The sequence below is a fragment of the Crocodylus siamensis genome, chromosome 3 (genome assembly GCF_052110815.1).
Source record: "Crocodylus siamensis isolate JL-2025a chromosome 3, ASM5211081v1, whole genome shotgun sequence".
NCBI classification, from domain to species: Eukaryota; Metazoa; Chordata; order Crocodylia; family Crocodylidae; genus Crocodylus; species Crocodylus siamensis.
The window spans coordinates 562876-587926 of NC_143397.1; the positions used below are offsets into that span (position 1 = coordinate 562876).

Consider the following 25051-nt stretch of genomic DNA (forward strand, 5'->3'; position numbering starts at 1 on the left):
TCTGATTGCAGCCTGTCCCTCCCTTCTAGCGTGCTCACTTCTCCCCACATCTTAGTGTCATCCGCGAATTTGAACAAGGTGCTATTTACCCCGTCGTCCAAGTCACTGATGAAGATGTTGAACAGTGCGGGCCCAAGGACCAAGGCCCGGGGGGCCCCACTGCTCACGTCCCTCCAGGGCGAACATGACCCGTCCACCACCGCTCTCTGGGTGCAGCCCTCCAGCCAGTTGGCGACACATCTGACTGTGTGGGTGTCGACACCGCAGCCCCCAGTTTCTTAATGAGAACGGGGTGAGAGACAGTGTCGAAGGCCTTCCGAAAGTCCAGGAAGACGATGTCCACTGCTACCCCTGCGTCTAAGGATTTGGAAGGCCACCACGTTGGTCTGACAGGACCTGCCGCTAATGAATCTGTGTTGGTTGCCTCTAAGCAGAATCTCCCCCCCCCGGCCCCTCGTGGACATGCGCCAGGATAACTCTCTCAAAAAGCTTGCCCAGGATTGAGGTAAGACTAACTGGCCTATAGTTTCCTGGGTCCTCCTTCCTCCCCTTTTTGAAGATGGGAACCACATTGGCTTTTGGTGAGCCATGGGGGCTTTTGCATCCTCCTGTTCCCTTTGATCCGTGTTGGGATTACCTCCCTTTGGGCTTGGAGGATCGTCTCCTTAAGGAGTGACCACTCTTCTTGGACACCTGGCTCCCCTCCCCTCCAGGACCTCATGACCAATGGGAGTCCATGGACCATGTTTTCCGCATGGTTTTAGGAGATCTTGAAGTGCTTTTGAGAAATGCAAGCTGAGCGACGCTACCCTACTGACTCTGGTGAACCACTGCAGATACGGGAGGTGGTAAGGGAAAGGAACAACTAATTGCCCGTAGACTTACGACCTAGGACAGCTGCCAGGCCACGTGGGAGCGAATCTTCCACGAGGACTTGCAGGAGGAGCCCAGAGACCTGAACCAGCAGCCGCCCCCGGGCCTGGAGAAACAGCGCAGGGCAGAGAGGTCCATCCAACTGCCCAACACAGACCTGCCGCTGGCAAGCAGAAACAATTGACCATGACTTCTAGGACTGCCCATACACCAGAGAGGTGTGGAAGGACGTCTGTGCGCTCCTCCTGGTGGTGACAGGGCTCAGAGACCTGACCAGGGAAGCGGTTCTCTTCAGGCCCCTGAGCAGACACCCCCCCCACTATACACACGTGCACACCCCCATGCACAACCCACCCCACATACCTCCAGCCACCCTTCCTCTCCCCACACATCTCCCCAGGCAGCCACCCAAGCCCCATATACCCAACAACCCCCCACATACCCCATACTCACCCACACACACACAGCCCTACAACCCCCCCATACCTACGCACCTCCTGCACCCACAACCCTGCAGCCCCTAACAAACCCCATTCCCCTCCCATAACATACAAGACTGCGACTTCATTTTGAGCTATGATGCCATCACCTCCATGTACGTAAATGCACACAAATCAGGACAAAAATATTTCTTGAAATAAAATTAAAATATGTTATTGGGGATGTTTGATTTTTAGTTTGTTTTTTTTCTGGTTCCAAGACAGTGAACTCCTTCCCAAAAGGAGCACTTCTGGGGGTAAAGGGAGGGACTTCTGATGGCAAAGTTCAGGGCGGGACTTTCAGTCTCCAGATGGTAACCAGGGGGCAGGGCCACCCCTGCGGCCCTTGACCACACACCAAAACTCATTAAGTGGCCCTCCAGCCAAAATAATTGCCCACCAAGATGTAGGGTGACATCTGGGACTGGTTCTGAAGAGTCCTGGTGCATGACAAGTCTTCTTCAAGCTAACTGCTATTCCCAACATTTTGCATGGGCCAGAGACCTCGGGAGGAGACGTTGTAGGGCATCAACACTGTGAGCCCTACCTAAGGGCTGCATCACCTGCAGGCAGGCCCCTCATGACGATCTCCTTCACTTTGTCTTAGCTCTGAACTTGGCAATGATATACAGTCCTCCATCATGTCTAGTGCTGAGACAGATGCCCTCTCGAGCACCAGGGAACACATGTTCAAACAGGAATGAGAAGTAAATGTCAAACCATATGGGAGCCCGAGCGCAGCCCTATTTCTCTATCCAGCACCATGGAAAGAGAAGACCAACTGCAGGGGACTGACGTGGCTACACAAGACATCCACAGATGCCTCACCATCAAGGGAGATGTGAACGGTCAGAGGGGGGACCGGTCAGTCCCCGACGAGCTGCAAGAACGAGAAGGTGCAGGGGCAGAACCAGGAGAGCAAAGGGAAAGGGAGGCAAGCAGACGAGAGAGCAGGGAAACCGCGGGCCCTGCTCACCGGCGAGGGGAGCTGTCGGTGCAGAGGCACAGGAGGCAGAGCCGCTCTGCAAGGACATTGCTCCGACTTCCCAGACTACAGGCCCGCAAGCAGAGAGCGAGCGCAGCGGTGCTGGCAGACGGGGAAGGGCCGCGCTCACAGTCCAGAAGGACAGCGCAGCACCCGGGACCGCGGAGGGAACAGACGATGGCTGGGTCTGGGGAAATTCACCCCAGAGGAAGACACCTTCGAGCCAGCATACTATTCGCGAAATTGTGAGTGACCCATGAGGACCAGAGGACTGAAGAACAGGGAGCTCCATCCCTGGTGATTTTGAAGACCCGGCTCGACAAAGCCCTGGCTGGGATGACGTAGTTGGGGCTGGTCCTGCTTTGGGCAGGGGGTTGGACTAGATGTGGCCTCCTGAGCTCCCTTTAACCCTCACTGTCTGTGGCTGTGTTTGAGAAGAGGCTGGACAGCCACCGGTCAGGGATGATGTAGGGGAGCAGCATCCGGAGTCATTGTGAAGCCCAGGAGCCCCCACACCTGCATCGCTTGGAGACCCGGGAGCAGCTCTGCAGCGCAGGGCAGGGGCAGCTCGGAGAGGATGGTGCTGAGCCGCAGCAGGACCGGGCACGGCTCCACCGCCGCCTTGCACACGACACGGGACGGACGAGCTACGGGCACTGGGCAGGGGTGAGGTGACGGCCAGGGGAGTCCTGACTGCAGCTGGAGGCTGCCAAGGGCCAAGCTGCATTGGCTGAGGGCAGGGTGGAGGGCGCCGGGCTTTGCTGGTCACCGCGTGGGACTGTTTCTTCACCCCCCCGGAGGTGCAGGGTGCCAGCTGCAGCCCAGGCTGGGGACGGGGACGAGGACCGGGCTGGGCACGGCTCCTGCTGGGGCGTACGCCCGGAGGCTCCCGGCTGGGGATCTCGCCCCTCGGCTCAGGACAAAGACCCAGAAATCCTAGGCCCTGACAGGGCCCTGGCTCCGCTGCGGCAGGGACCCACCAGAACGACCCGCCCCAGGACACCAGAGCCCGGGGGCAACGGGACCTCCCTGGGGTGCAGGAGGGGTCCCAGGGACACGGCTCCCAAACCCGAGAGCAGCCCATTGGGGGCCCCACACCAAGGCGGGGAGGGGGTCCCAACCACAGCTGCCATCGCCAGCCCCTCTGCCGGGCCGGGCCCCCACCCGGGTCTGTGTGGGTGCTGTGGGCAGGGCCATGCCCCACACGGCTCAGCCCCCTGCCTGTCCCCAAGGAGCCTGGACACGAGGCACCGCTTGCCCTGCACTTTATTGTTGCTGCTTGCGCGGTCCCCGGAGCCCGGCAGTCCTGCTAGTCCCGGTAGCAGCTGCGGATCACGTCCTCATGGGCGCTCAGCACCACCCGGCGCTTCAGCTTGGCCGTGGGACCTGCCGCCGAGCAGAGGGATGGCGTCCGGGCTGGGCCCCATCCGCACTGCTCTCCGTGCGGGCCCAGGCCGTCCCCCGCAGTCTCGGCTGCACCCCGCACCCGGCACCTCGGGGGGAGGGGGAACACCCTCACGCATGGAGCCCTCCCCGCCCCACGTCGTGCCCACCCCTGGCCTGGAGCATCCTCGCCGGTGCCCGCCCAGCTGCCGCCTGATGCTCCCGCGCCGGAGAGCACGTGGCACCTCTGGGCTCGTCCCTGCCCCCGCCACCTGCCTCTACAGGCAACGAGGGCCGGATGGGACCTTGGGACGTCACGTCTAGTCCAACCCCCTGCTCACACCAGGACCAGCCCCACTACATCATCCCAGCCAGGGCTTTGTCTACCCAGGGCTGCAAAACCTGCAAGGATGGAGACTCCTCCACCTGTCTGGGGAGCCTCTTCCAGTGTTTCACCACCCTCCTCATGAGAGTTTTCCTCCAAATATCCAACCTCAACTTCCCTCGCTGCAGCCTGAGACCACTGCACCTTGTCCTGTCATCTCCCCCACTGCGAACAGCCCAGCTCCCTCCTCTTTGCAGCCCCCGGCAGGGAGGTGATGGCTGCTGTCAAGTCCCCTCCATCTTCTCTTCTCTAGACCCTGGCCCGCCAGCTGCCCGGCCCAGCTCCGGCGCACCACACCCCCGCGGGCTGGCGGAGCCCCCAGCCTGGCACGCAGGCTGCCCCGCGGCACCATCGACACCCCCACGTCTCCCCCGCGCCGGACCCCGCGTCCGGCCCCTCCGACTCGGCCCCTCGGTCTGTCCAACTCGCGGGCACCGCGGCTCGCTGCGCGGCCACCCCCACCCCTGGACGCTTAGTCTCGGTCCCCACTGCCCTGCGAGCGCCCCGTGTCTCTGCCCCCCAGCACCGAGCGCCCCTCACCCAGCCGGCCAGCCGGCCGGCCGGCCGGACCGTCCTGCTCTGGGAGACGGGGGCAGCACCGCACGAGGCATGTGGGGAGGGGAGAGGGAAGAAGAGCGGGGGCGGCCTGTGCCTGTCTTCTTCGCCAGCCACGACCCTCCGGGGTTAAGCCCAGCGCGGGCACGGGCACAGCCCAGCCACTGCCTAGCGGGGGGAAAACTCCTTCCTGGCCCTGCGCAGCCACCAGCAAAGCCCAGCAAGAACCAGCAAGGCCTGGCGCGGGGGGCTGCCGGGCCTTCCCATGTCATCCCCAAGGGATCGGGGGGCCCAGCCCAGCCCAGCCCAGCGCTCGGACCCTGGCTGCACCGGGTGGGCAGGATCGCTGCAGAGGCTGTGGGGAGGCTCCCGGGGCCCTGGAGCAGGTGGAGGCCGGGGCGGCCCCAGGAGCTGCGGGCAGTGGAAGCCGGGCAGGCCCGTGGCCGCAGGGGTCAGGCTGGGCATGGCCAGCTCCTCCTGGCTGCAGCCGTCAGCGCCAGGACCCAGCCCCAGCCCCTCTCGGGCTCCTGCCGCACTCACCCAGCTCCCCGCCGGCGATGGAGAAGTCCCGGGGCAGCAGGGCCCACTTCTGCACGCGGTGGGCGCGGGACGGGGCGCGCTGGTTCACCCGCTCCACGCCCTGCTGGATGGCCTGGTACACGGCCGGGTCCCGCGTGCTCAGCACCTCCGACACCCGCGTGGCCCGGCTGCCCAGCGCCCGGCAGAGCCGCACGGCCTCGGGGCTCAGCTCGTCCAGGGGCGCCCCCGACTCCGGATCCACCTCGCACTGGGGGAGGGGAACCCGTCACACGAGGGCAGGGGGGCAGCCGGTGCGGGCGGTGGGAACGTGGGCGCAGGTGTCTTGGAGTCCGCACCCACGGGACGCCCGTGGCCCTCCCTGCGGGACCCATCCTGCCGGGACGCTGGGTGCGGGCAGGGCCCCGAGGTGTCCCCACCTTCAGTGTGAGCAGCAGGGACAGGAACTTCCTGCCGTCGCCGACAAGCATCGCGTTGCTGACGATCGGCACCTCCCTCTTCACGGCGTCCTCGATGGGCACCGGGGCGATGTTCTTCCCGCCCGCCGTGATCACCAGCTCTGCAACCGGCGCAGCGTCACGGGAGGGCAGAGCCGTGGCAGGGGAAGCCCCGGGACAAAGGCAGGGAGGGTGGGGGTGGCAGGGGGCAGCGACAGGACACAGCAGAGCGATGCTTCCCCTGCCACCCCTCTGCACCAGGCCCTGCAGCCCTGCACCACCCCCGCCCCTCGCACGCCCACCCACTCCAGTGTGCGCCAGCCCGTACCCTTGATCCTGCCCACAATGTGGAGGAAGCCGTCGGGGTCGCGGCGTGCAAGGTCCCCCGTGTGCAGCCAGCCCTCCTCGTCCAGCGCCGCCCGTGTCGCGGCCTCCATGCCCAGGTAGCCCATGAAGACGTGGCGGCCCCAGCAGCACAGCTCGCCGGTGCCCTCCGCGTCCGGCTGCTCGATGCGGGACCTGCAGCCTGGCAGCTCCTTCCCGCAGCTGGAGGCAGCGCCCGCACCCTCAGTGGCAGTGGAGGCTGTTGGGGGGGCAGGACCAGCTCCCCGAGGTGCTCCCTGTCCTGACCCCCCTTCACCTGCACCCCCAGCTGAGAGCAGGGGTGCTTGTCCCTGCCCGTGCCAAGTGCTCAGCCGTCACTAGCGCCTGCACACCCAGCCTTGCGCCTCTGTCGCCGCACCTGCCGCTGCCCCCACCCCCTGGCCCTGCCCCACCTGAGGATGCGGGAGGACTGGGGGGTGCTGGTGGCGTGTGTCCCAGTGCTCTCAGTCAACCCGAACATGTCGAGGATGGGCAGGCGGAGGCTCATGAAGAACTCCAGCGTGTCCTTGGCGGTGGGCGCTGCCCCGGTCAGCAGCAGGGCGCAGCGCTGCAGCCCCAGCTCCTCGCGCACCTTCCTGAACACCAGGCGCTCGGCCAGGGCGAAGCCCCAGGGCACCGAGCCGTCCCTGTGGGGAGGAGGAGAATTAGGAGGGCTGAACCTGGGGAGGTCTGCGGGGCTGACCAAGGCTGCTTGTTCGGGCTGTGAATTTCAGGGACACTTTGCTGACTTGCAGAGCTGTTCTGGGCCCTGGCCCGCCACCGCCTGCACTGGACATGCTCTGCCCCGGGTGCCCCAACCCCTTGCAACGCTGGCCACAGCTCCAGCGCTGCCTCCCGCTCTCCGCACGTCTGGCTATTCTGCCCCCGGAGCAGCACCTGCCAGACCTGCGTCCCGCTGCCTCTCGCCCAGCTGGCCGGTCTTTCCTGATCCTCCTGGACTCTAACCCCGTCTGCCAGCACGCTCGCAGTTCTCCCAGTCGCCGCTCATGTCCCTGTCTGCTCCGTGCCCCCTGCGCGGCCCTCCCCGATGGAGCGCCATGCCCCCCGCTGCCCCTACCCACCCGTCCAGGCGGCTGTAGCTGGCCTGCAGCCCGACGCCCCGTGCCCACTCCACCAGCTTCCTCTTGCCCAGGGACGACTGGCCGAAGGCGACCTCGAGCTTCTCCTCCGTCTTCTCCCACACGCGGGGCACGGCCCCAAGGACCGTGGGGCGCACCTCCCTCAGCGTGGGGAGCAGGGAGCCCTGGGCGCACACAGCAAGCAGGGTCAAGGGAAAGGGGGCCCTGGCAGGCCACACACCCACAGGCAACGCCGGTGCCCCTCCCCTGGGCGCCCCCTGCCGACCCCAGCGAGGGGCTGTGCTCTGTGTGGGCCGGACCCTGCTGCACGCCCTGCCCTGTCCGGGCGGCAGCTCTGCGCTGACCCCGGGGCAGGGCCAGGCCAGGCCAGCGCGAGGCGTCCGGCAGCTCTCCCTGCCCGTGCCCCGCGGAGGCAGCAGGCAGGGCAGCGGTGGTGGGGGCCGGGGCGGTCCTCAGGCAGGAAGGCGCAGCCCCAACTGCCGCGGGGTCAGCGGCCTCACGGCGAGCGCTTCGGTGCCCTTGCGCGTCTGTGCTGGCTGTGGCGGGCCAGGAGGGGGCGCTCCCGCCTCGCCGCGCCCCGCCCCGCCCCGCCCCGCCCGTCCGCCGTCCGGGCTCCGCGGCTCCCCAGGCCCGGGCAGGCCCGCTCTCGAGCCCCCCTCTTATCCCTGTGCGCCCGGGGAACCACGGGCCTAAGAGCCCGACGGGTGCCCGACCCGGTACAGGCACTCGGGGCACCTCGCCGCGTCCGGGGGCCAAACGTACAGTCTCCCTCAGTCCGCAGGCCTAAGGGGCTTCCTAGGCACAATTCAGACCCACCCCTCAATACGTCTCTCCCCCCCCCCCCCCGGTCACAAAGGAGGGCTGTATTGGTTACAGGAGTAGGGGGCGAGACGGAGCAGTATCCTAGAAATCCCATCGAGCAAAACAGCCTGGCTGCGGTAGTCCTTTGATCACGCATCTGAGTTGCTGCCAGCGAGGTATGTCCCCAGATCTCGAGTCGCTCACTCACAAGCGTCATCCCGAGGCTGCTGGAGATCCCCTCTGGCGGCAGCCCGTTCCTCGCTCATCAGTTATGGGGGAGAGAGCCAGTTGCAGATGGAAAAGCTCCTCTGAGTCCCCGCATGGCTGCTGCCCCACCTCCTGGGCAGTCCTAACTTACATAGCCCCTGTAAGTGACCTCGTTCACCTGGTCCAGTGGAGGCCAGCCCCAGTGGGGGGCAATCTGAAATACATCACCAGTTGCCGGGCAGATCCCAGCCCCCCAGGCAGATGCCCCTCACCCAGGGGACCGATGCCAGTCCCGCGGGCAGAGGGAGCCGGTTCCCCCTCCCTCAGGACTGCAGCCAGCTCAGGTCACCTCAAGAGAGAGGGAGGTAAAGGTGCGTCTCCTCTGCTGGGCCGGTCCTCATCACATTGTCACAGGGCAGGGATTTTGGGGAGAAACAAAGGTGGCTTCCTGCCACATGCGTGTGTGTGCGTGCACGAGGGGTGTGTGCATGTGAAGCATCTCTAGATTTCTCCACAAAGAAACATCAGGACTGGTTTGATGAAAATGAGCAGGGAATTCAAGCTGTCATCGACAGAAAGGGCAGAGCCGTCAAAGCCTGGCAAAACAACATCATCCCCAAACAGGAGCCAGACAGCTCTCACCACATGAAAGCCAAGACCCAGGTGAAAATTCGAGAGGGAACGGGCAAGGGGAGGAGGACAAAGCAAAAGAGATTCGAAAGTCTGCCGACAGCCGCAACACACATACTTTCTTCAGCACAACCAAAGCAGTCTTTGGGCCGAACACGCCAGAAGCCGCTGCGCTGAGGTCCAAGAAGGAACAGCCCTCCCTAAAGACAGCTCCGCCACCAACACGCGGCGAAGGAGCTGTCTTTCAAGAGCTCCTATGGCGAGATGCTAATGTTGAAGACAATGCCTTCAAGGCCAATCCCCAACGCTGCACTAAGGACCTGAAAGCCATTAAGCACGTAACAAACAAAACATGCAGAACTGGAGCTTCAACTTAGAAGCAAGATGGATAAAGTTCTGACCAACTACACGTCTTTATTAGGAAGATCCAGAAACATGAACAGATTCCCAATGGCTTGAGAGATGCCAGAATCGTTTCCGTGTTCAAGGAAGGAGATAGAGCAGACTGCAGCAGTTACCACGGTGCTGAGCTCCCGTTCAGAGCTGCCTTCTCCTCAACAGACCCACTTGCCCCACTGACGGGTTTCTACCCAAGTGCCAGCGTGGGCTCAGACCACTCAGGTACAACAGACCCCACCTTTGTTGCTAGACGGCTGCAGCAGTGCCGTGAGCATGACCGAGGTCTTTTCATGGCCTTTGTTGACCTAGCTAAGGCCGGGGATTCAGTGTACTGAGAGGCCCCAAAGAAGAGCCTGATGAGATTTGGATGCCCGTCAACATGCATTAATTACCATTACCAGTCCCCTTCACAACACCACAACAACTGCCCTAAGCAACGGTGCAGAAAGGGACCCCGTCACTATCAGAACTGAATTCCAGCAAGGACGTGCAACTGCACCCGTGCTCTTTCCCACCTATATTGCAGCTGCCCCGCGTCTCTCTGCTGACATCCTCCTGTCGGGAGCCAGCATTCAGTATCGCGTGGATGGGAGTCTCCTTACCATCAACTGCTTTTGTCCCTAATCCAGGGTAACCAGCACCTGCATTGCTGATCTGAAATATGCTGCGGATTGTGTCATGTGCCCACTCAACTGAGGAGCTCCAGGTCATTCTTGACTGCTTCTGTAAAGCGTATGAAACACCTGGTCTCACTGTAAATATCGTGAAAACCAAGGTACTTTGCCAACCTATCCCAAACCAGCCAGCTGTTCCTCTACGTATTGCAATGACAGCACAGCCCTTGGAGAAGGCTGAGCACTTAGAAAGCGTCAGGGCAGGGAGGCCAAGATCACCCCTGCCCGGTGGCTGTCCAACCTCTTCCTGAACACCTCCAGCAATGGAGAGTCCGCACTGTCCCTGCAGTCTGTTCCACTGCCTCGCCATTCTCACAGTGAAGAAGTTTTCTGGATATCCAACCTAAACCTACTTTGCTGCAACCTCAAGTCATTGGTCCATGTCCTCCTCTCTGCAGCAAAAGAAAAAAGTTGCTTTCCCTCTTTAAGGCAGCCCTTCCAGTATTTGAGGACTGCAGTCATGTCCCCTCTTAAGTGCCTTTTCCACAAGCTGAACAAGAAAAGGCCCTTCAGCCTCTCCTTCTGTGACTTGCTTTCCAAGCCCTTGAGCATCTTTGTTGCTGCTGTGGGACCCTCTCCAAAATCACCACAACCTTTTTAAAATGTGGAGCCCAGAACTGCACGCAGTGTCCAGGGGAGGCCGAGCAGAGGGGCACCACCACCACCCGCGTCTTGCACCGGATGCTTCTACGGATGCAGCCCCAGCCACATTGGTCTTCTGTGCAGCCGCATCACTCTGCGACTCGTGCTGAGTCTATGATCTACCAAGACTCCCAAGTCCTTTTCCATAGCGCCGCCATCCAGCCAGGTGTCCCCCGTTTTGTACTGGTGGTTTTAATTATTCCTCCCTTGCGCAGCACCTTGCCTTTGTCTGCAGTGAACTGCATCCTGGCAGCTCCAAACCGGCTTTTCAGTCTGTCGAGATCCTCTGTGTTGCGCTTGCATCCTCCAACGTGTCCTTCCAAGTCTTGTGTCAAATGCAAGCTTGCTCCAGAAGTTTTCTATGCCAGCATCCAAATCATTAATGAAAATGTTGAATAGCACCAAGCCCATGGCAGACACCTGTGGGGCTCCACTCGAAACTGCCTGCCATTCTGACATGTACCTGTTATAATTACCCATTGCTTGTGGCTATTGAGTCGGTTCTCTATCCACCTTGTAATAGCTTTGTCCAGCCCACGACTCCAATTTGTTTATGAGAAGGGTGTGCAGGACCAAGTCCAAAACCTTGCTGAAGTCCACATACATGATACCCACAGCAGGCCATTTGTTCAGCCAAGTAGTTAACTTGTCAAAGAAGGAGATCAAGTTTGTTCGACACGATTTGTTTTTCATCAGCCCATGATGGCTGCTTGTGACCAGCCTTTCTGCCTCCAGAGGCTTGCAAATGGCCTTCCGTAGGACCTGCTCCAGTTACTTCCCAGGTACTGAAGTGAGCCTAACTGGTCTATAATTCTCCAAATCCTCCTTTTTACCTTTCTTAAAGAAGGGCACCATGCTGGCCCTTTTCCAGTGCTCTGGAAACTGGCCTGTCTCCAACAATTTCATTGAGATCCTTGCCAAGGGCTCTGAGATCTCTGTGGGTTCCTTCGGGACCCCGGGGTGTTCTTCTGGACCCTGAGATCAGCCTCCTGAGCCATCCATGGGCTCGCCAATGACTCCCCTATTCACCGGAAGACTGTCATCCCCATGTCAAGGGACCGCCGATGCCAGTGTGTGTGATCATGTACATAGCGGTGCTGTAATACTGCGAGTGGGATGGGGCCTTCCTGCCCAGGAGCTGAGGGCCTGTTTCCTGCCTGAGATCCCAGCAGAGCCTAACTGGAAGGGGAGGAGGGGCTGGTATCAGGCTTTAATTATCAGTCAGCCACTTCCCCAGGGAGTCTGTGACCCCTGCAACAGGTGAATAGGGGAGGAGCAGGTTCGCCAATAGAAGCGTTAAATGAATTGACCGGGGCTTAAAAGATGCACTCAGGGATCGCAGGGCTGCAGCAGAGAAGCTAAAGGGATTCCTTGCACTGGTCTTTACTGCCGAGGGGATTCCCACGCTAGATCAGCTGCCAGCTAGACCGTGAGCCATTGATTACTACTCTCGGCCCAACGCTCCAGCCAGTCCAGCCACCTTACAGTCCATTCATCCAACCCGTACTTCCCCATCTTGCTTGCAACAGTGCTGTGGGAGACAGTATCAAAAGCCGTGCTAAAGTCAAGGTATATCATGTCCACTGCTCTCCCCACATCCACAGAGCCAGTCATGTCGTCACAGAAGGCAATCAGGTTGTCCAGGCATGACTTGCCCCCAGTGAATCCATGCTGACTGTTCCTGATCACCTTCTCCCTCAAGTGCTTAGAAATGGACTGCTTGAGGACCTGCTCCATCATATTTTTGGAGACTGAGGCAAACCTGACTGGTCTGTAGTTCCCTGGATCCTTCGTCTTCCCTTTCTTCAAGATGGGCCAAGCCATGTGGGAACGCATCTTCCACAAGGACCTGCGTACAGACCACAGAGACCTGAACTGGCTGATGGCCCATCGAGCCCCCCTGGTGAGGGCCCAGAGACACAGAGAGGCACGACCGGGGAGACCAAGCTGCCCAAAGGCAATCTGTCAAGGTGCCACAGAGACTGCTGACCACCTCCTGTGGCTCTGCTCATACGCCAAGGAGGCGTGGAAGGTAAAGTGGCTCTGCAAAGCAGTGACAGGGGCTGGACAGCTGACCAGAGAGCAGCGCTGTACAGACAGCAGCAGTGGGTCCTCCAGTGAAAGCGACAGCGAATGAACTGAGTTTTAAACCCTGTATTCAGGGACAGGACTAAGAGACAAGGGGGTTGAGGGAGATGACGTCTTGTGGACAGGTGTGCAGGAGTGCCTTTCCACAGGTGTGCCTATTGTAACAGGTGCGTGGGTTAAGGAGGCAAAGAACAGTGACTAGAACGGGTGTGTGTGTGTGTGTGTGTGTGTACCTATAGACATATTTTTACCAAAAAAAAGAAAGGATTTCTTTTCTCAGCGCAAAAGCATCCCTGGGCTCATGAAGCACGAAGACAACATGGAGCAGGGCACTGGCAGGGAAGCATTGCCCCATCCTGCAGGGAGGTTTGGGTAATGTGTGGGAATGATGGGACACGGGAAAGGACAGAGCACAACTTCACACAGGTGGGGACTAAGACCAGGGACTTGAGCTATAAATGAGGAGGACCAGTGCAAGGCACCAGAAAAACCCCATTGGGAACAGCCTGCAGTTCTGTCACCCATGTTCAGGTCCAGTGCCCTTAGCCTGGCCCAGGGGTGGGGAAGAGCAACCGGGACAGGAGAGAGAACCAGTCCAAACAGAAGTGAGCAGAGCTCAGCTTGTTCCGCCCAACAGAACGAAGTTTGGGCAATGTGATCAATTCTGAGCTGCTGGGGATGAAGAGCAAGTAGGGGAAGAGTCAGGTAGTGAAAGAGCAGTATGGGCTCAGAGAGGAACGAGTACAACCTGGCCCATAATGAACTGAACACATCGAGAAGAAGAAGGAGTCTAGCGATCAGAGAAGCGCTGCTTTGCAGCAGGGGCCAGAACACGGCAGGTCCGGGCACGGCACCGTACGGCTTCAGGAAGGACATTGTGCGGTTGTGCAACAGTGGGGGCAGCAAGAGAGAAAGGGCTGATCTGGGAGCAATAATCAGCATGCGACACAGAGGTTGAGCTAGGTGCCATCCCTGTGGCAGGGCTGGAAGGGAAAGCGCTGTCTGCAGCAGGGTCTGGACACCTCAGGATTCATGGCTACTGTGGCTATTGGCAATGCATATGCACCCCCAGAGACTGGCTGTGGTCCCCCTGAGAGAAGCACCAGCCTGGCTGCAGGCTGCTGCAGCAGAGGGGAGGGGTGCGCCGGGCTCGCAGCCGGCCCAGCAGGCAGGTCAGTAAGGTTTCTTTTCTTCCTTTAGTTTCTGGGCTTGGGGAGGGGTGGGGGGGAGAGATCAAGACCCCCACAGTGCAGGAGGGAGTGGGGTAGGGGCAGGACCGAATCATTCACTCCCACCCCTGCCCCGCTCCCTGCTGTACTATGGGGACTGTCCCACAACCCAGCCCAGCTGGAACCCCATTCATGGTGAGTGGAGCCCCAGCTCGGCCGGGTCGTGGGACAAGCAGAGCCCGGTGGCTCCTGCAGAGCCACACGATGGGCAGCCAAGGCCCCCCTCCGATCTTTTCCAAGGCCTGCTCCATGCCTTGCTGCAGCCTTTGAAAGTGGCATAACATAGCACCACGTGCCTCAGTGCTTGGCCCACCCAGCAGCAGGACACACAAGCTGCCATGCCACAACAAGGCGCAGACAACGGAGCGGGCAGAGCCCAGCTCGCCTCGCAGCTGCAGCCCGCTCTTGCCCCATGCAAAGATCGGTGGGGGGGGCACGTGCCCCCCCTTGGCTGCCCATTGCCACGACTACAGGAGCTGCCCTCTTCCCGAGGATGACTTGGCAGGGTGGGGCAGGGGTCCCGGGGGCTCTGTCTCCTCTGGCCCGGCAGCACAGCTGAGGCTGTCCCCGCATCAGCTCTGGGCCCCCCTCGAGGGCGAGGGGCTGGGGGCGGCCCGGGGCCAGTATGGGGAGGCAGCCAGGGCCAGTGCAGGGCTGGGTGGGGGTGGACACCAGCGCTGAGCAATAACTCCTTGTGTGGGAGAAGGGGCAGTCACACGGGTGCTGCAGACCTCAGCTCCGAGCCCAATCCCCGCCCGGTGCCAGCCCCAGCCTTGCTCCCTCCCCTCCGCCATGGCCTTTTCCCCTCCCCCTGCCCCTTCTGCCACAGACTTTTATGGGGGGGGGGGGAGAGGGGCGTGCGCATGCTCAACTCCCCATCCCAAATTTTTTTTTTCCCTCCGCCTCCGGCCCTCCAGGCGGCAATCAGCTGCTGGTACCCCGTCAGCATTAGGAAGCACCAGTCGCCCATGGCTGTGGGTGCCTGCCAGGGCCAGGGAGGGATTCCCCCAGGAAGGCTTCAGCTACTTGTTCTGGCAGAGTCTGCTTTTCAGCCAGCGTCCCACCCTGCGCACTGCCATGCGGACGTGCCCTGCAGGGAAGATACAGTGGGAAATGCAGCATTCCCGGTGCCCCTGCCCAGGTGTGGGACCCTCTTTTAGCCAGGAAGCTGTGGGGAGCACAAACATGAGGTGCACACAAGCTGCATGTGTCCTTTCTGACCCCCCTGCCTGAAACAGGGTAGGTCCCAGGCTGCTGCCTACCTATGCAAACCTCCTGGCTGCCCCAGCCCTGCACCCTGTCCTGCCCCAGCCCTTAGGCCACCCCCTTTCCTGCCTGTCCAGGGGGCACCAACACTGCTGCCAGGAGTGTCCCTCAGCAGGCCGGAGACCACCGGGCCCTGAGCAGGAGGAGAGCGGGCCTGGGGCACAGGGGCTGCTCTCATCCATCCTGCCAGTAAGAAGTGTGTGTAAGGATCCAGCTGGGACTCCGCACCATGGAGGTGAAGGCCAGGCCCAGAGGACGGTGATGCCAGGAAGGCTCTGCACTCTTGGACGAGGGGTCCCTCACTCCTGCTGCAGGGTCTGGAAGCAGGGGTGCCAAGAAGCACTTGACACCCTAAAAGCTGCCCTGTTCAAACAACCGATCCTGAAGGCACCACTCTACGATAAACCCTTCTACGTAGCCACGGATGCCTCCATGTCAGAACTAGGAGCTGTACTCCTACAAGAGCACGAAGAGACACAGCACCCCATGGTGTACCTAAGCCAAAAGTTAATCCCTCGGGAGTGAAACCTGTCATCTATCGAGAAGGAGTGTTTGGCAATCCGGCCTTCAGTGAGTCCCTGGGCCAGCCCGGTGGTACTCGTCTGGAAGCAGGCTGGGTCCATCCGGTTCTGTGTGGACTACTGGAAGCTGAGCGCTATCACCACCCTATGCCCAGGCTGGACACTTTGCTTGGTCACCTGGGCCCAGCCAAGATCATCTCTACTCTCGATCTGTCCAAAGGATTCTGGCAAATGGCACTGGATCCGGATGCCATTGCCAAGTCCTCCTTACCACCCCTGTGGTATAGTTTACGGTTTTACCTTTCGGTATGCGCAACTCTCCTGCATCTTTTCAAAGACTGATTAATAACTTGCTACAAGGATGTGAGCAGTTTGCCAAGGCTTACATCGATGACATCGCCATCTTCAGTCAGGACTTTGAATCGCACCTGATTCATCTGACCACCGTGTTAAGCAAGATCAAGCACGCTGGTCTTATGGTGAAAGCCAAAAAGTGCCAGTGGGCACTATCTGAAGTGGTATATTTGGGACATCGTGTGGGTAGAGGTCATGTTGCTCCCTTGTGGGACAAGATCGAGGCCATTAAAGACTGGCCGCCTCCACAAACAAGAAGCAAGTCAGAGCCTTCCTTGGCCTGGCTGGATATTGCAGACGGTTTGTCCCGGGATTTGGAGCGACGGCAGCTCCCCTACGTGAGCTGACCTAGAAGGGCAGCCCTGATCCAGTGGTCTGGAAGCAGGGGTGCCAAGAAGCATTTGACACCCTAAAGGCTGCCCTGGTCAAGCAACCGATCCTGAAGACACTGCTCTACAATAAACCCTTCTACGCAGCCACGGACGCCTCCAACTCAGGACTAGGAGCTGTACTCTTACAAGAGCACCAAGAGACACGGCACCCCGTGGTGTACCTCAGCCAGAAGTTATTCCCTCAGGAGTGGAACCTGTCATCTATCGAGAAGGAGCGTCTGGCGATCGTCTGGGCACGGAACAAGATGAGGCCCTATCTATGGGGGCAGCGGTTCACCGTCCTATTGGACCATGCCCCACTGCAGTGGTTGCAGATGATGCAAAACACCAATGCCAAGCTTCAACAACGGGCCTGGCAGCTTCAAGAGTTCAAGTTCACTGTCGAACACATCAAGGGAAGCCAAGAATGTGCCAGCAGATGCCGTGTCGCGAAAGGACTCGGGGTAGTGGGTTGGATGGACTCAGACCCGCCTGAGAGAGCTCTGGTGGGGGAGTTCCTTAATGTGCGATCATGTTTTATATGTGTTATTGTTAGGATCAGTTTTATGCGTGGTGTAATTTCTCTTTAGGTGTGAAAGGCGACCCTTCCAAACAAAGCACACTTGTACCCATAGCTCTGTAAAGCTAGGTGTCCAAGCTTTTAAATGAGGGGGGCAAAGTGTGGCAGGAAGCCACCTTTGTTTCTCCCCAAAATCTCTGCCCTGTGACAATGTGATTAGGATGGGCCCAGCAGAGGAGACATACCTTTACCCTCTCTCTTTAGGTAGCCTGAGCTGGCTGCAGTCCTGAGGGAGGGGGGAAACATGACTGGTATCAGCTACCTGGGAGAGGGGCATCTACCTGGTGGGCTGGAGTCTGCCCGGCAAGTAGTGATGTATTTCAAATTGGTTGTCTGATAGCCAACCGGAGCTGTCCTCCACTGGACCAGGTGAACGAGGTCAGAGGGGCTATATAAGTTAAAACTGCCCAGAAGAAGGGGGCAGCAGCCCTGCGGGGGACTCAGAGAGGAGCTTTACCATCTGAAACTGGCTCTTTCCCCCGTAACTGATGAGCGAGGAACAGGCTGCCTCCAGAGGGGATCTCCAACAGCCTCGGGATGATGCTTGTGAGGGAGCTACTCGAGATCTGGGTAGATATCTAGCTGGCAGTAACTCAGATGCGTGATCAAAAGGCTACCTCAGCCAGACGGTTTTGCTCAGTGGGATTTCTATGATATTGCTCAATCTTGTACCCTACTTTCACCCTACCCCTGGAATCAATACAGTTCTCCTTTGTGACCGGTGTAGGAGACTTATTATGGGGTGGGTCTAAATTATGCCTAAGAGGCCCCTTAGGTCTGTGGACTAAGGGAGACTTTACTTTTTTGGCCTCTGATTTGGGGAAGTGCCCCAGGTGCCTGTACTGGGTCGAGTACCCACAGGACTATTAGGCCTGTGTTTCCCCGAGGACACAGGGTTGAGAAGTCCCTTCTCGGGGTGGTGGCAGGTGACGTTACCCCCGGACTCTGCGGTGGGGCTCGAGAGCGGGTCTGCCCGGGCTTAGACGCCCCTGGAGAGACACGCGGGGTCCGGAAGGTGGACGGACACAGGGAGGTAGGAGGCTCAACGCAGGAGCGCCCCCTACTGGCCCGCCACACCGCTCGTGCAGGACCGCTCATTCCTGGGGGCCGGGCCAGATCCGGGGAAGGCGGGGGTGATGGAGGATGCCCGGGGAGGATACCTGGGGAGGGAGGGGGGAAGAAGCAGGGGAGACATCCCAGCCGGCAGCAGGTCACCTCCCTGGAGCTGCTGCTGAGACTGCAGCCCTTGGCCTTGGGGTCCCCGACTGGGCAGGGATCAACCGGGAGGTCCAACAGGGGCTGCAGACTCTGTGCCCACCACCCCTGCACCCTCCCACCACCACCCCAGCCGGGTCCCCATTACCTTCAGGGCGTTGGGCTGGGCGAAGCAGGTGGTGCCCCCCATGTACATGAACAGCCAGAGGTCTGCGATCTGCGCGGCAATGTGGCTCAGGGGCAAGTAGCTGAGGACCACCTCGTGATCCTGGAAGCCCAGCACCTTCTTCAGCATCCTGGCCTGCCACGTCACCTGCAATGGTCCAGGCATCACTCAGCATTGGCCCCAAACCAGGGCCCAAACCCAGGCCCCTGCTCACCTGCTAGTGCCAGTGTGCCATGTGCTGCAGCCATGAGAGCCTTGGCTGGCTGTGGAGGCTGGGCCCAAGCAACACATGGGCCTGCTCTCAGGGCACAGCCAGCTCCCACCCCACCCCGGTCCCTCTGGTACCCGGTAGCTGCAGCCTGGCCCATTGCACCCCTGTGCCTCTCCCTGCCCCGCACCCCCAGCACCCAGGCTGCACTGGGGCAGGTGCTCGCTGCAGGCCTCAGACAAGCTTGCCCAATATCTGGAACATGATGATGTCGGGGCTGATTAAGGACCTAGAATAAGCCTATGCTATGGATAACATGTGCGTAAGCCTAAGTGTACAGAGGATGCACGCAGCAGTAAGGAGCAGCCTGGGAGGTGGAATGGAGTCTGCTGGTCAACGGCCCCAGTCACAGGCCTGGCCTGGTGCGTCTGCAAGGCCCTGCCAGCAGACAGCGGCAACGGCCACCCCAGCTCGGTGCTTTCCCTCTCGAGGAGAAGGACGGGTTGCTGCGCAGCTCGCCGGAGTCCGACTAACGGCTTGTGCGTGCCTGGTCGTGGAGCGCGGGAAGGCAGCAATGTATCATCGCCTGTCGCCAGCCGTGGCTGCTATCAAGGGCCTGGGCCAAGCGACAGATGCGTGGCTGAAGCAGGAGGCCCCAAGACTCTTTCTGAGTGGCCACAGAGTGAGCCTCCGCGCACATCACAGCTAGCCGGGCCAGCAAAGGAAAGCGAGCGACTAACGGCCAGCTGAACCGGTCGAATTAAGCAGAGCCAAGGGCCTGGGAGAAGAGAGTCTAAAAGAAGGCCTTAAAATAGATCATCCCAGGACACCGTAACATCAGTCTGCAAGTGCTAGCAGTACTGACTGAGGTAGCCCGATGTACTGACTGCTATCTGGCTATGACAGATACGCGTGTTAAGAGGTGGAAACAGAGCAACCTTGTCTGTGAGGGCACAGACCAAGGTGAGAAAAAAAAAGGCACGGGCTGCAGGCTGGGCTGGACGCTGGCTGGCACAAGCACGGATCGGCACACGCGCCACTCACACAAGGCTCTGCCAAGAAATGGCCGAGGACAGAAATCCCACGCAACCAGCACCCTCCCACTCCGTAAAAGTGCTGCCGTTCAGCTCCCAAAGTCCCAGTGAACCAAGCCGGTGAAATCAAATGAACCAGAGGTAGTTTCTTAGATCAGCAAATAACGAGTTAATAACACAGGGCGTGGGATGGAGGGGAAAGGTGCTCACTGAGGGTCTGACAGCTGTGCTTAACTCTGTCTGAGCTTGCACAAAGGAGTCTCATCACAGTCGGGCTGTGCTCTTGTCCAGTGGACAAATGCTGCCCAGTCCTGGCAGCGAAGCGGGCCACTGGGCAAGCTCCACCCCGGGATGGACTCCTGCCTCTCGAGCCCGGTGACGCGGCCAGAGGGGAGGGTTCGAGACCCCGCCGGTGCGCCCCAGACCAGCAGGGTAGCCCCTGGCAGCACGTGTGGGTGAAGCTGGGGTGTGGGCAGGCCTTGGGGGATCCCCCCACCCTGAGGAAGACGCAGCAGCTGAGCAAGCGGGGTGCACTTAGGTGTCTGGCTCAGGTGCCACCCCCCACCCGGGGCCACCCTGCTCTTCCCCCCTGCCCGGCTGCCATGCTGGGCCCAGGCTGGCAAAAGCACTCACATTGTCGTGGCTGAGCATGACGCCCTTGGGCGTGCCCGTGGTGCCCGAGGTGTAGATCAGGGTGCAGCAGTGGTTCACGCACTGGGAGCGGATGACGGAGTCCAGCTGCGAGTCCGGCACGGTCTTCCCCAGCTCCATGAACTCCTCCCACTGCCAGGGGACGGGTCGGCCAGGATCAGGGCCATGGTGGGGAGCAGCTGCCCCCTACCCACAGATGCCATGGGAACAGCGCGGGAGCAGGGAAAGGGGCCAGGGCCCTCTAGGCTGACAGCAAAGGGGCTCCCAGAGGACGCGCCATTGGAGAGGCCACACCAGCACCCCGGCAGGCTGAGCTGGGCAGGGCAAGGCTGCAGGACTGGGGGTGGACGCTGGTCTGTGGTGTGCAGGGCCACCGGTGCGGTGGGTGGTGCAGGGTGCTGGGTAGTGGACACACAGGAACACAGGTCCATGGGAGGTGGGGTTGCCCCCACCCTGTTCACTGTGACAGGCCCGTACCGTGTACACGTTGGGTCTCTTCTCCTCCAGCCGGTCGCGGTACTGGACGATGGCCTTGAGGTGGGGCAGCTGCTTCTGCACCTGTGGGGTCACGGGGATCAATGCGACTGCCGCGGGGGGAGGAGAGGGCCCCCCCAGACACCCCCCACACAGTGCCAGGTGCCCCATGGGTCTGCTTCCCCAGGCTCCCTGGGAGGGGGAGGGCATGTGGGGGTAAATAAGAGCCTGCAGTGGTTGTAAGGGTGACACTGGGGGGCAGCTGGTAGCCCAGAACAGGCATGGCTGAGTCACGGGGCTGAGGGAGGGGCAGGGGACTGGGCACCATGGGGAATGGGAGAGCGAGGACACCAGGGAGATGAGTCCAGCAGGGCTGGGGTCCAGGAGCCGGGGAGGACTGTGCACGGGGGAGCAGGGCACACAAACCCCTTGGGGTGGGAAGGGCAGGGACGGGCGACCCCTGTGGGATTAGGGGGGCAGGAAGCCCCTTGGGAGGGGATGCTGCCGTCACCTGCAGGATCTTGCCGAGCTGCGCGTTGTCCTCCACCACCACCACGCTGGCCGCGCAGTTGGCGGCGACGTAGCCACAGGCCTCGGGGGAGCTGGTGCTGTAGATCCCGACCGCCAGGCCCCTGGGGGGAGAGCAGCAGCGTGAGGCTATGAAGAAATCCCCCTCACTCGCCATCCTGCCTTGGGACTTCCCACGCACCCCTCCTCTTTCACCTGCGTGCTATTTGGTTTTAACCAGGTCACCTATGTGACAGAGCGGAGAGGGAGGGGGAGCTCACTCTTCCCTGTCCTACGAGGGCATGTTGGGAAGAGGACAGGCAGTCGTTCTGGAAATCACTCGCACAGAAAGATGTGCCCCAGAGCAATCCTACCCTCTCGGTGTAAAAGTGAGTAATTTATCAGAAATTTAGCTAGTATATTAGGGATATGTATTTTAGCTGTGTATTCAAAGGGTCTTCAAACCCTTTCTGTTTGGCTGAAGGCGTTTTTATCTAAAATCTCTTTGCTCTATATCTACCCCCATTCTCTCCCTCCCTGAACAATGAAAGGGTACCTGCATGCAGCAAGCTGGCTGCAATTCCTGTGGGGAGAGGAGTCAGACAGCCATTATAGCTCCCTTGGCTCAGCTAGCTAAGGCAGACAAGCCTTTTTACTGTTCTCCGGTAGAGGAGGCTACTTTTGAATGCTTTGAGCTAACAGAAGCACCCCAAGATACCACAGAGGGCCTAAGCACTCCCAAGGTCCACAGGGTCCATATCCCATGGGCTGCACAGAGCCCTAACAAAGACCAGGGCCTGGGTGGTGGCGGTGGTTACCCCAGGCTTGTGGGTATGCTCCTGGAAGGGGTTGGCCAGACGTAGGCACCCCAGGGGAGACATCCAAAATGTGGTATTTGGTTGGGAGCAGTGAGGCGGGTGACTCAGCGCAAGACTGAACCCTACTGGCCCACCACAGAGACCAGGGGCCCCGGGGCAATGCCTCATCAGCCCAGCCGCACCCGCTCCAGTCCCACCTGCTCCAGAGCCACTCAGGGACCGGCCCACGGAGCCCCCTCAGCCGGCCACAGCCTGCGCCCGCACCAGGGCCAGCCCCGAGTCCCCCCAGCAGCGCACGGGCCCCACCCCACCCCGCAGCGTGAAGGCACCCCCTTACCCGGCCATGATGGCCCCGATGTCAGCGATGACCCACTCGGGGCTGTTGGAGCCCAGGATCGCGACGCCGTGGAAGCGCTCCAGGCCCAGCTGGGGACAGCAGCGAGGGCTCAGGCCCACGTCCACACACCCGGGGCAGGACCCAGCCACCCCGACCCCGCTCCGGCCCAGCGCTCCTCAGCCCGTGCCCGCGGCGCCCGCTCACCTTCAGGAAGCTCTTGGCGGCGGCCCGGCACTGCTGCTGGTACTGCCGGTAGCTGAGGCTCTCCCACGTCTGCCCCCGCTTGTAGGCCAGGGCGGGCCGGTCCCCGTGGCGCTCCACCGCCGCCTGGAACAGCTGGTGCACGGTGATGGGGGGCAAGGCCGCGGGGCCCTCGGGGTCGAGGCGCAGCCGCACCGCCCCGTCCGCACGTGTGGTGCACAGGGTCTCCGCCGGCGCCACGGGCCCACTGCAGCCCCCCGCAGGTAAGGGGGCGGGGGTCACGGGCCCCTGGCACCGGCCATTACACAGCAGCGAAATGGGGACACCACAGCCCCACCGCCCCTGGCACCACGCACCCCCAGACTGATCCCGTGCAAGGTGCTACACGTGCTGCCCAAAGCAGGTCCCTGCACGTGCCAGTCAGGCAGCTGGGTCCACCCTGCACCCCTTCACCTCCTGCCGGGACCTGGACCAGCTGCGTGGCCTCAGCTCCCCACCTGCAGGGCCAAGGGCACCAGCTCTGCCCCTGGATGCACACCACGGCCTGCTCTCACCTGCGTGGCACCGGTGAGGGGTGGGGAGCTGCCACGACCTCCTGAGCCATTCCTGGCAGAGTCTGCTTTTCAGCCAGCGTCCCACCCTGCGCACTGCCATTCGGACGTGCCCTGCAGGGAAGATACAGTGGGAAATGCAGCATTCCCAGTGCCCCTGCCCAGGTGTGGGACCCTCTTTTAGCCAGGGAGCTGGGGGGGAGCACAAACGTGAGGTGCGCGCAAGCTGCATGTGTCCCTTCTGACCCCCCTGCCTGAAACAAGGCAGGTCCCAGGCTGCTGCCTACCTATGCAAACCTCCTGGCCGCCCCAGCCCTTAGGCCACCCCCTTTCCTGCCTGTCCAGGGGGCACCGACACTGCTGCCAGGAGTGTCCCTCAGCAGGCCGGAGACCACCGGGCCCTGAGCAGGAGGAGAGCGGGCCTGGGGCACTGGGGCTGCTCTCATCCGTCCTGCCAGTAAGAAGTGTGTGTAAGGATCCAGCTGGGACTCCGCACCATGGAGGTGAAGGCCAGGCCCAGAGGACGGTGATGCCAGGAAGGCGTTGCACCAGCACGGAGGAAACGCACGAATGGAGATTGGCTTGAAACCTGGGAGGAAGTGACCGTGACAGTGTGGACTTCGTGGTTCTGAGAGGGAAGGGTTGAAAACAGCAATAGGAGGACACAGGATTGTCCCTGCTTTGATTCGACTGACTCAAAGGCAGGCAGCCTGAAGGCTAAAGTGTCACAATCATGAAAAGCCTAGGTGGAAAGGATCTCCAGAAGTCATGTAGTCCAAGGATGTCAAACTCCTCTGGCCCCAGAAGAGCAAGAATGTGCAGGGACCGAACCAGGGAAGTCAAGGTGCAAAACGACCCACAACTGGCAGGGGATCGTGAGAGCACGCAAAGGGGCCTGGAAATGTGGCAAGCAGACAAGAGAGCAGGGAAACCGCTGGCCCTGCTCACCGGCAAGGGGAGCTGCCAGGGGTGGAGCACAGGAGGCAGATCCGCTCCCGGGGAGGGTGCAGAGACGTGGGCTCAATGGGATCACAGGGACGTGGCCTGGCAGGGCCCTCTGGAGGTCCCGTTTCAGACCAGCCCTGTCCAAACCGTCCCAGGCGAGTGCGTGTCTGACCTATTGCATAAACGCCACGATCAGCCCTGGTACGGCACTGCAGGGCCGCTTGCCCAAAGGCGCCAGAAGCACCGGGACCGGGACAGGGGGCCAAGGACAGTGTCACCGCGGGGAGGACACAACTGGCAGAATAACCCCAAAGCAGAGTAGCTAGAAATGGGTCAGCTAAGACTCCCGGGTGGTCTCTTGTGGGGTTGTGCAGGGGTCTCTTCCAAGACCCATGCAGCTGAACAGTCTCACCAGGGACTCGGCTCCAGTGCCCAGTGTCTGGCATCAGGATGCAGCCCGGGGCCGATTGCCCAGCGACCCAGGCCCTGCCACTCCGGCACGCATGGGCCCCCTCACCGACTGCCTGAGAAGTGCCCCGTGAGCCGTGGCAGTGCACAGCAGGTGGAGCAGGGCACCGTCTCAGCCCCGACCCCGCTCCATCACCCTCACCGACCTGACATGCTGCAGCCTGGCCCCGCGCTCCAGCTCAGCACAGCTACTGGACTAAGCTGAACTGCTGGACACAGAGCTGGTCCAGACCTATGTGCAGAATGTAAAGGAATAAATCATAATAACAGTGCCTTTTACACAACAATGCGAGTTCATGATTGGGACCACCCGAAAATACAGTATAGTTAATCCCAGCTCCGGCTTTTGATATCGAGTATACCTCATGTCTAACTCTGGTAGCTCAGTTACAAATGTTTCCCTTTCAAAGCGATTGCCTCTCCCTTGTTACCACATTCCTAGGCACCTATTCTGGTTGGCAAATATTTTGGGATCTGCCCTGATGTGTCTATACAGTCCGTGTCTCACCCTTCTTGGTCTATGGGGCGTGATTCAATTAATCAAGTCTTATTGCAATTAATTAAATGGTAACCTCCCGGAGGGATCAAGGTTTTTGTGCATGTCACTTTGACCAAGA

At 60.7% G+C, this 25051-nt stretch overlaps 1 protein-coding gene across 1 annotated transcript; it reads right to left on the reverse strand.

Moving 5' to 3' along the window:
• Positions 1-1365: 1365 nt before the first annotated feature.
• Positions 1366-23124, reverse strand: LOC149867854 (long-chain-fatty-acid--CoA ligase ACSBG2-like). Its single transcript, XM_090037183.1, has 13 exons — positions 23110-23124; positions 22474-22851; positions 22270-22358; positions 21119-21239; positions 20611-20691; positions 20116-20265; positions 18223-18387; positions 7080-7261; positions 6411-6644; positions 5963-6180; positions 5617-5756; positions 5201-5447; positions 1366-3723 (listed from the first exon to the last, which is right to left on the reverse strand). The coding sequence occupies exons 1-13, from the start codon at positions 23122-23124 to the stop codon at positions 3647-3649; spliced, it is 2097 nt and encodes a 698-aa protein (XP_089893309.1). The 3' UTR covers positions 1366-3646.
• Between the last annotated feature and the right edge of the window lie 1927 nt (positions 23125-25051).